General features: G+C 41.7%; 1 protein-coding gene across 3 annotated transcripts in view; it reads right to left on the bottom strand.

Annotated features, from left to right (window-relative positions):
* XPO4 (exportin 4) overlaps window positions 1-4,219 on the bottom strand; it is a 117,848-nt gene extending 113,629 nt beyond the window's left edge. For 2 of the 3 annotated variants that reach the window (XM_040447994.1, XM_040447995.1), the window contains exon 1: window positions 4,019-4,185. In XM_040447994.1, the coding sequence (XP_040303928.1) occupies window positions 4,019-4,087 (69 nt within the window). In that variant the 5' untranslated portion in view covers window positions 4,088-4,185. Of the gene's footprint in view, window positions 1-1,370; window positions 1,415-4,018 lie in introns of all 3 variants that reach the window. The other variant, XM_040447998.1, reaches the window with a different exon arrangement.
* Window positions 4,220-11,502: the final 7,283 nt, after the last annotated feature.

Below are 11,502 nucleotides of genomic sequence, written 5' to 3' on the forward strand. Positions count from 1 at the left end.
TGACGTACGCTCTTATATGCCTAGAGATTATTTGTTAATATTTTTTAATGTTTATTTATTTTGGAGAGAGAGATACAGAGCGTGATCGGGGTAGGAGCAGAGAGAGAGGGAGACACAGAATCCGAAGCAGGCTCCAGGCTCTGAGCTGTCAGCAGAGAACCCAACACGGGACTCGAGCCACCAACTGCGAGATCATGACCTGAGCCGAAGTCGGGCGCCCAACCAACTGAGCCACCCAGGTGTCCCTATGCTCAGAGATTTCTAATATATGCACCCAAGAAACAGAAGTGTCTGAAGAGATGGAACAGGAGCTTAGGGAACTTTTACGTTCCCCTGCACACCCTTCTGTGCAGCTTGAATTTTTTACTCTTCAGAAGGCATCGCCAAGATTTCTAAAATTAAGAATATTTATAGCATTCTCATTAACATAAAAAAGGAAAAACTATATAATGGGTATTATAAAAGCACAGGAAAAAAGGTATATTCAAATTTAATATGGATTGCGTAAGGAGGCAGACTGAGAGTGGGGAAAGGAAGAAGAGAGAGACCCGTTACGCTCTGTATTTGTGTGCTGTTGCTACATTTTAAAATAATATGTTCCAGTACTGCTGTTACAATTTTAAATAACAGAAAATGTGTCTACAACATCACATTTTCAGGTCTGTAATGTAACCTGCTAAATTCATGCAGTCAGAGAAAAGACTCTTACTGATAAGAATGTGATTAGCACAGAAGTATGACCCACATTACTTACTCTAGTATGCATTTAATATCCTCTCAAAAATTCAGGGGTGGGTATCTTAAACAAAAAGCTGGTGACTGAAATCTTTTTTGGGGAAGAAACGTTCAGCACCTACTTACATAACTTTCCATTCGCACAATGTTTTCAGAATAACTTCACCTGCACAGTTACTAACCTACAAAAGTCCATCCTCATTCTAGTTTGTTCACCTTCAAATTTATTTTCTAGCAAGTAACCTCGCTTGAATCAGAAGATTAAGCAGTATTTACAAGAATCTATAGAAAATGCTCCCTATCACTATTTGAGGTAGAGGAAAATCACTCTTTATGGTGAGATCTATAAGATCAATGAATATATTTTTCCCTCTAAAGGTCTAATACACGATTTGGCAGCTTATCCAATAACCTAATTGGGACTGAATATAGATGTTTACAAAGAAGCAACTGCAATATCCAAAAACACATTTCAAAATTTCCCACCAAGCAATAAAATGTAACATTTATGGTATTATAAATACGTTGACTTTAAGAAGCAACATCATTGAGTAAAAAAAAAAAAATTTAAGTTCTGAAACAGGAGTGATCTAGGTTCTGAATCACTCTTATCACTAATTTGTTCTGTGACCTACCTTTGGCAAGTCACTTCTACCTCTTTGAACCTCAGTTTCCCCATCTGTAGAATGGAAGGGAGAATGCTTAGACTAGGTGCTTATTGCTCAGGGTCTCTACTTCCTTAGAAAAGCTGATAAAAATCTATAAACCCTATTACCAAAAATGTATGTTTGCATCAAAAAACTTGTTTTAATTTCCTTCTGATAGCCATTGTGGACTCTCTAAGACCTGTGTACTAAATAAAGAGGTCTTGAGATTCTTCTGCAAACTAAAATTCGATGCCAATTTTCATAAAAGAAGTCTACGGACTACCAAATGAAAAAACTAAGCAAAGTGATTGTGAAAGACATCACTAATTACTTTGAATCCCAAAACATAGTAACAACTAAAATATATAGCAATTTCCTATAAGCGATATTTCTTCAGATGGATAAATGCTAAAACCATTCACCCTTTTAAAAGGTATCTTCATGCTTAACAGTTGAGGATTTAACAATCTTAACTATTCCCAAATGAATTAATATATTAGCTTTCTAGTCCCACTTCCCTTTAGGTTAAGAACCACAAACTGGTGACAGACAGACTTGAGTTGAAGTTCCCACTCTACCACTTTCCTCGAAAATTTGGGTAAATTACTTAGCATCTCCATGTTTGAGTCTCTTAATCTATAAAAGGAAAATGAAAGTAATAATAACCACCTCATAGTTAGTAATGATTAAAGTTAACGTACGTAGAGCGCTTGGCATAGTGCCTCGCACACAGTAAGCACTTAATAAAGTGAACTGTTATTACTAGTAATAAACTGGAATACAGCTTTCGTGTTGAGAAATAACGCCATAATTGTTACTTACACATTTGTGAATAGTAAGTGGTAGCTTCCCAAAACAAATTTCCTAATTTTAATAACTTTTTTTTCAGTACTTTACTCTGGAAAGTTTAAAAAGTATGTAAACGGATATCTACACAACATATGTAAGAAGTGGTGAGATAGAGTGGAAACAGCCCCAACTTTAGAGCCAGACAGATCTGAGTTCTGAACCTAAATCATCAACTTAGTAATTATGTAACCTGTGCCACTTAAACTTTCTCTCTCAACCCTGTAAAGCTGTTGCCAGGATTAATAGACTATGTAAAGCATCAAACACAGTATCTGGCATGTAGTATGCACTCAATAAACAGTACTTATTACTATTCTTCTCAGCTACTCCGTTACAGATGATAAAACTAGCTTTGCCAAGGAAGAGGGAAGGTACTAGCAAACACAAATGCTAATTAATATTCAGGCCAGTGATGAAAGACACTAATTTTATCTTATCAATGTAAGAACTAAAGCAATGCTTTTTGGGGTCACATACTCCTTCCAGAGCCTAATAAAAATAGAGTCCCTGGCTCTTAGAAATTTTTTCAGATGTTTCAGGAAACACCATGTCAGGGATTTTAAGAACCTTATACTAAGGGGGAATACTAGCTAGTTTTTTTCTGGACTTAACTTGCAAGAGTCTGAAAACTTTACTCAGTTCCGCGACTAAAAGATTCACTTAGCTTTGCTCATAATGAAGCAAATATATCCTACTTTCATTAGACTTCTCAATTTCGTTAGCTAAATTTCATGAGCTATCTGGTGTTGCGTGTGAAAACAAAACTTTATAAATCCAACTAGAAACTATGCTAGAATTAGTTCAAACACTTTTAAATGTGATGTTCGAACACATAATCCAAGCACTGAACCCAAAGGAAAAATGCTCAAAAAAACAACGAATCTGGCTGTATTAGATTCTTGGAAAGGCTGGATCAATTCAAGCAATTTACTGAGCCTCTAACTTCCAACAAACATCTACAAACGCGGAGATCAAAACTGACAAAAACAAAACCGAGCCAAAAAATGCATACGCAGCTTACGAGTAACTGAATATGGTTTATCCTGACTTCTACTCCCTGCGTGGATTATTTTCTTTAAATCCCTTTACTCAGCCTCCTCAAACGCCCTGGGTAAATAACCTACTCATCAAGCTGTTCACTGTACACTGTAAGAACGAAGTCAACGAGCACCTTAGATTCAGCTCTCCTCAATGTGCGACCCACAGGGAGCTTGGTACTTAATAAAGTTTTGCCCCAATGACCTTGGTCCCAAAGATTCCCCTCCCTCCCTCCCTCCCCGTCCTCCCACGTGCTGGCGGCTGCGGTTACCCCAGAGGTGGCAGGTCAGAGAAAGAGCTTGAGGACCCGAAGGCTCGGAGGAAACCAGCGTTGCTAAGAGCACCTGGGCTGGGCTACCCCTTCCTTTGTGGCACCAACTCCCCAGCGGCGTACGCACTGCCCCCGACCAAAGCCCTGCGGGCTTGACCGGGACCTCGCTCCCCGCGCCTCGCTCTCGACCCAGTCTGCGGGGCAGGGCGTACGGTGAAGACCGTGGCACAGGAAACCCTCTTTCCTACGGCACCATGTTCCGTCGCCCGGCTGGGGTGCCAGACACCTGGGCGATGAGGTCAGCCCCGGGAAGAGGAAAGTAGGATGGAGAATCCTGCGCCACGCCACCGCCACCTCCACTTCCAGGGCTCCCTGGAGGCCCTGGCCGGTCGCCGGCCCAGCAGGCGGGAAGGCCTGGCACGGCAAGGCCAGCCAGAGGCCCGCAGATGCTGGGGTACGGGGGTCGCGGTGTACTCACCATCAGAACTTTGGCCGCGTTCTCCAGCTGAGCGATCACTTCTGGGGGCCCCAGCGCCGCCGCCATCATGGTCTCTCTTCAATGACGCGCCATGCGCTGCATTATGGGAGCGGGCGCCGCGGCCGGCCAATCGCCGCAGCGACCCCGGAGCCTCACGCGCTCCCAGAGGCCGTCGCAGCCGCGGTTGACGCCGGCGTCGCGGCCCCGCGGGCCTGACCTGGCCGCCGGGTTTGGGGCCGTGGGAAGGCGAAGAGCGTGAGGCGGGCCACCTAGGGCGGGGGGGGGGGGGGGGCGCGCCCGCCGTCCCTTACCGGGCGAGAGGCCCGGGCGCTCGGCCCGGGCGGCGACGGCCGCGCGGGGCGGGCCCCCGCGGCTCCGGACCCGCGCATGCGTGCTGTCCGGCGCCCCGGCCTCTCGGCCACTTCAGCCCTCGTGCCCGTGACCCGCTCGGTTCCCTCCGCGGTGAACGCACCCCGCCCCGTCACTGGGCACGGCCCTGGACGCCGCTCCAGGCCGCCGCTCTCTGTTCTCTGACCCTCACCGTGTGCACCCCGGCCCCTCCTTCCCTTTGCACGCTCCACGCTGGGTAGGACCTCACTCGGAACCGCTCTCCCCATTTCCTCTCCCGAGAGTGCGCCTCCTTTCAGAACATCACTGTCCTCGGCGCCCCAAGTCTCTGTCCCTCCTTGCGATAAAAAGGAGCAGTCCAGGTTAGAACGGTTCACTCTCTTAATGGAGGTCCCGCAGGAGGCTCGTCCGAATGTCTTTAGCCGGCAGATCATTGCGAGCTCTTCCCAAGGGCTGTATCAGACTGGAGAGAGAAGAGGCAGGAACCCTAACCTTGACTGCCAGACTTCTTGAATTCAGAAGGAACTCATTGCCGCCTGTTTTGTCGGGTTTAAGGAATTCATCACAGTAATGCTAATTTTGGAATCCAAGTTGACAGGTTCTTTAGAGTGTACAGGGATCCGACTTTCCCTCCAGTGCCTCCATCTCGTTTACAGCATTCCAGGCAGGCAGTCCTTCCTGAAGCATCTATTTCAGTATTCAAACCAGCTTCAACTGTTAGAAAAGTTGTTTGGATGAGGGGGGTTGTTTTGAGCTGACGTCTGCTTTCCTATAACATGCCTTTTGGTGCTGGTCGGCTTCCTGGGGCTACGCAGAAAGTCCGATGCATTTCAGTGTTTGTTAAATTTACTCTGCTGAAATCTATATTTATTCTTCCTAGTTATAAGTAAGCCATACTTTGAAGTGTGTGTGTGTGTGTGTGTGTGTGTGTGTGTGTGTGTGTGTGTTTTAATGTCACTGCAACAGAAAGGCATTATTTTCTCCATTGAAGATCAGGTTGTGTCTTGTATTTGACGTCTCTACAACTTGAAGTTGAAAAAGTGAACGAACAAGGTTTACACCGCTTGAGTAACAAAGTACCTTTTATTTCATTACAAAAGGGTAAAGTGAACCAAAGTGCAGCAAGTGACCTTTTTTAAGAATTGTGTGAAACTAAACAATTAGCCTAGTGCCTGACATATAGTAGGCACTGAATAAATATTAGACTGAGGATAGCAATCTGAAAAATGATGTAGCTGCTACAAAGAGTAATTACTGCTGATCAGTGATATCTGCAAAAGTGTAGTCGAATGAATAGCTTATGACATTAAATGTTTGAGGCCTATAATGCTTCAGATTGGGCCTTGTGTTCAAAAGATTTGTGTAATTACATAAGAACGTTTCATCTAAATACTTTTTTAAAAGGGAAAGAAGAAAAAGTATTTTATCAAATGTGTTGAGTATGCTTCTTTTCAAATTAAGTTTTTTGAATTTAGAGGCTTTATAAAGTGAGTTATAGACATCTCACATTAACTGGGAGCCTTGAATTTTAGGGTAGGGTGAACAATGAAGGTGTGAAATCTCAATGTTGGCAAGCAGAATTTACCTACTAATTTAGCCTCCCCTCCAATACCTGACTATTATTTCTTGATTTATTCAACAATAACACTCTCCTGGGGAGGGTTAAGAAGTGGTAATCCAGCCTACCCACATGTTCTTCCTATCCTGGAGTAGAATAGAAGGAAGTTGTGCAAATTCCAATAATTTCTAAGAGAGAAATGTTAATTGTCTAAGAAAAGGTAGATACCTGGCTGAAATATTCCTGAAATCAAGAACATTTTACAAATACATACCGTCTACTTTTAGAGTACTTCTTTAACGTTTATTTATTTTTGGGACAGAGAGAGACAGAGCATGAACGGGGGAGGGGCAGAGAGAGAGGGAGACACAGAATCCGAAGCAGGCTCCAGGCTCTGAGCCATCAGCCCAGAGCCTGACGCAGGGCTCGAACTCACGGACCGCGAGATTGTGACCTGAGCCGAAGTCGGAGGCTTAACCGACTGAGCCACCCAGGTGCCCCTAGAGTACTTCTTTAACACATACGATGTCATGGGAGTCAAAATTATTCCTTCTTATTCTTCACCAAAATTAATTAGTAAAGTATATTACATACTTTTCTTTAGAAACATAGGTGTTTGGTGTTTGGTTTTTTTAATGAAAACCAGTGGGATTTGTCATATAGCCAATTTTACTAAATGTTCTATCTTTCCTACATTAGTGGCTTTCTAGGAACATTGTGGTTGTTTGTTTGTTTGTTTGTTTTTTTGATCATTTATTTTTGAAAGAGAGACAGGGTGTGGTTGGGGGAGGGGCAGAGAGAGAGGGAGACACAGAATCCCAAGCAGGCTCCAGGCTCTGAGCTGTCAGCACAGAGCCCCATGCGGGGCTTGAACTCGTGAACCGTGAGATCATGACCTGAGCTGAACTCAGACACTTAACCGACTGAGCCACCCAGGTGCCCCTCTAAGAACATTGTTAAGTGAAAATACATTTGCTGACTATCTCCACTGTTGACATTCCAGTGCAAAAGAAAAAGCAACTGTTGTGGATCACAGGTAATGATATTTTAAAAGTAGAAGAGAATTTAGAGATTATAGAATCTTAAGATTTTGGAAATGAAAATCCTTTAATCCCATTTCTCAGATGGAGAAAATAAGACCTAGAGAAATTAGATGATTTTAGGACCAAGTTAGATAGAACAGTCACCTATCTTACAGGTTAATATCTTTTGTGGTGAAGTGGACAAGGCTAGAATTTAAATCAGAAGAACTGAGTTTGTATTGTATCTCTGCTTCTTCTAAAAGATGTTATGGGGTAAGTAACGTAACATCTCAGGACCTCAGTTTGATCATCTGTAAAATGTTGACCATCACAAGTGTGTAAGATTCAAAGAAGATAATTCATATGAGACAACTTTGTAGAGCTACGAAGCATTCTATGAATGCAAGGTAGTACAGTGACCATTGAGTACTTATCTCGCACCATGCTTGATATTGTAGGACAATTGAAATTGAAGTCCTGGTATTTGCTTCTGAAGAATTTGAGGGCTACTTGAAAAGATATGACTATGTATTTAAAATAACAATTTTCTCTCCTTTCCAACTCTGGTACAATAAAAAATACACTTGGTCTTTTTTCCTCATTCCGGGCAATCTGAAAGCTCCTAAAACCCTTGGATTTCCTGAGTAATAGGAGTGTTTTTTGTTAATCATAACAATGATGATTGTTCCAATCACACCTAAGTTTATGCTAATGAGGTAGCAGGGTGGGGCCCCCAGACGGCCGGTGACAGGGCTGGTCTCCTGAAAGGGCAAAGGGTAGAAACCTTTGGTTCCTTTCTTTTGGGACCCACTCTCCAACCTCCAGGGAGGAGAAGGAGTGTTGGAGATGTTAACAACTTCAATAATGAGATTTGCTAAGCTTCCAAGTTGGTGAATGTGTCCACCTGCAGAGAGACTGAGACTGAGGTTCCTGTGCTTGGTACCCTTCCGGACCTTGTCCCATGTACCTCTTGATCTGGCTGGTTTTTTTTTGTATCCTTTATAATAAGCTGGAAAATGTAAGGAAAGTGTTTTCCCGAGGTCTATGAGCCATTCTAGCAAATTATCAAATGTGAGCAGGGGGTCGTGGCAATCCCTGATTTATAGCCAGTGGGTCACAAGTATGGGTTGTTCCTAACACTTGAAACAGCCATCTACGATTTTTTAAAAGTTTATTTATTTTGAAGAGAGAGCAGGGAAGGAGCAGAGAGAGAGGGAGACAATCCCAAGCAGGCTCCGCACGGTCAGCGCAGAGCCTAACATGGGGCTTGAACCCATAAACTGTGAGATCAAACCTGAGCCAAAATCAAGAGTCAGATGCTTAACTGACTGAGCCATCCAGGCATTCCAAAACAGGCATCTAAAGTGGAGGCAGTCTTGTGGGACCGAGCCCTTCATTTGTAGTGTCAGAATTGAATGATCGGACACAGTGGGTGTCTGAGAATCAGATCAGCATATGGATTATTTAAATATAAGAATTTGCATATTGCAAAATAGTGAACATTCCAATCAATTTGAGAATACTACCAAATGATAGTTAATGTTTACACACAATTACCACATGAAGGACACTAAGTTGTTTTTATCTATTAACTAATTCCATCCTCCCAATATAATTATGCTATTATCCCACGTTGAGGAAATTGAGGCATATAGCAACTTAAGTACTTGTCTCAGAAATGGTAGAACTGGGATTTGGGCCCAGCCTTCCTAGCCCCATACTCCATGCTTTTAACTCTAGGCTATTACTTCCAGGTAAAGACTAAGTCACTTGGAATTATTATAGCTTAAGGAGATAAATTTCAAGCTATCATGCCAACTTTTCCAGTTATGTATACTGTAAAGACTGTATTAAAAATCTATGTCATACTTGAAATATATAAGAAGTAGAGTAAAACTGCCTATAGAAAGTCTGAAGATTTTCCTTTTTAAAAGCTTATTTTAGAAATGTCTTGAAATTTGCCGTTATTCATTGATACTGAGTGCTCAGATATTCAGTAACTTCAAATTTATACCCTCTGTGAAAAAGTTGACTTGTTGCAGCTTAGTACATTATCTGAGTCAGATAAAATCACGAAATATGGCAAAGTAATGTAGGACCACTATTAGATTCCTTATGTCTATACAATCCGTAATATAGTGTTTGCATTTTTTAACCTTTTCACAATAAATGAAACATGCATATTGTTTTGTTTTTGTGTTTGCCAAGGGCCCATCGTGTGTTTTTGCAAAACCATTTGTCAAGTCATAACCATCTTGTCTACATAAGCACACAGATGAAATACCAGCTGTTCTCAAAAGTGTGGCCTGGGGACACCTAGTAGGTTCCAGAATATCAGTTGGTCCCTAAGATCCTTTCAGAGGCTCTATAGGTCAAAACTATTTTCAGATGGCAATAGTAAGTTCTTCCCCATCAGTAATTACTTTATTTTTATTTATTTATTTTTGATAGAGAGAGACAGAGCACAAGTGGGGGAGGGCAGAGAGAGAAGGAGACACAGAATCCAGGCTCCGAGCTGTCAGCACAAAGCCCGACACAGGGCTTGAACTCACAAACTGAGATCATGACCTGAGTCAAAGTCAGACGCTTAACCGACTGAGCCACCCAGGAGCTCCAGTAATTGCTTTAAATATAAGTGAATAAAACTCCCCAATCAAAAGACACAGATTGGCTGAATGAATTAAAAACAAACGAGCAACAACAACAAAAAACCAGGATCCAACTATATGCCAACTCTCACTATTGCTGCCCAACATAGTACTAGAAGTTAAATCAGTTGCATTTCTATGTACTAATAAAGAACTACCTGAAAAGGAAATTAAGAAAACAACTTCATTTACAGTAACATCAAAAAGAATAAAATAATTAGGAATAAACTTAAACAAGGAAATTAAAGATTATACTCTGAAAACTACAAAACATTGCTGAAAGAAAGCAAAGAAGACACAGATAAATGGAAAGACTGCCCATGTTCATGGATTGGAAGATCTATTATTGTTAAAATGTCAGTACTACCCAAAGTGATGTACAGATTTAATGCAATCCCTATGAAAATCTCAATGGGATTTTTTTTTTTTTTTGCAGAAATAGAAAAATCCATCCTAAAATCCATATGGAATCTCAAGGGACCCCAAATGGCCAAAACAATCTGGAAAAAGAAGAGCAAAGTTGAAAGACTCACACTCCTGATTTAAAAACTTATCACAAAGCTACAGTAATCAAAACAGTGTGGTACTGGCATAAAGACACATAGACCAACACAATAGAATAGAAAGGCTAGAAATGAGCTTTCATATGCACAGTCAAATGATTTTTGACAGGAGTACCAAGACCATTCAATGCGGAAAGGATAGTGTTTTCAGCAAATGGAGTTGAATAAACTGGAGAAACATGCAAAAAAAAAAAAAAAAGGAAGTTGGACACGCACACACATGCACACACAGATTATAATATGTGAGGGATAGATGTGTTATGTAACTTTATTGTGGTAATCCTTTTGCAATATATATGTAAATCACCATGTTGTACACTTGCACAGCGTTATATGTAAATTATATCTCAATAAAGCTGGGGGACCCTTTCTTACACTATAAACAAAAATTAAAATGGATTGAAGACCAAATGTATAAAACTCTTAGAAGAAAGTGGATGCATGGCTAAACAAAATGTAGCACAGACATAAAATAGAATATCAATCAGCCTTTAAAAGGAAGCAAATTCTGATACATGGTATAACATGGATGAACTTTGAAGACTATGCCAAGTGAGATAAGCCAGTTAGGGGCGCCTGGGTGGCGCAGTCGGTTAAGCGTCCGACTTCAGCCAGGTCACGATCTCACGGTCCGTGAGTTCGAGCCCCGCCTCAGGCTCTGGGCTGATGGCTCAGAGCCTGGAGCCTGTTTCCGATTCTGTGTCTCCCTCTCTCTCTGCCCCTCCCCCGTTCATGCTCTGTCTCTCTCTGTCCCAAAAATAAATAAACGTTGAAAAAAAAATTAAAAAAAAAAAAAAGACAAATTCTGTTTGATTCCACTTATAAGAGGTACTTAAAACAGAAAAACTCATAGAAATAGAAAGTAGAATGATGATTGCCTGATGGTTAGGGCATAGAGTTTCTGTTTTTTAAGATTGAAAAGTTCTAGAGACCTGTTGCACAACACTGTTAATATACTTAACACTACTGAACTGAATACTTAAGAATGGCTAAAAGGATAAATTTTATGTTACTGTAGTTTTTTTTTCCACAATTAAATTTTTTTCTTTTTCTTTTTAAAGGTTTTTTTTTTTTTTAATGTTTACTATTTATTTTTGAGAGAGATAGAACATGAGAGGGGAGGGGCAGAGAAAGAGGGAGACACAGAATCTGAAGGAGGCTCCAGGCTCTGAGCTGTCAGCACAGAGCTCAATGTGGGACTTGAACCCAGGAACCGCGAGATCATGACCTGAGCTGACGTGAGACGCTTAACCGACTGAACCACCCAGGCACCCCAATTTCTTTTTTAAAAGACCAATATAGGGCGCCTGGGTGACTCAGTCAGTTAAGTGTCCTACCTCAGCTC

This window comes from Herpailurus yagouaroundi, unplaced genomic scaffold (assembly GCF_014898765.1).
Source record: "Herpailurus yagouaroundi ecotype Mexico unplaced genomic scaffold, PumYag 197, whole genome shotgun sequence".
NCBI lineage: Eukaryota > Metazoa > Chordata > Mammalia > Carnivora > Felidae > Herpailurus > Herpailurus yagouaroundi.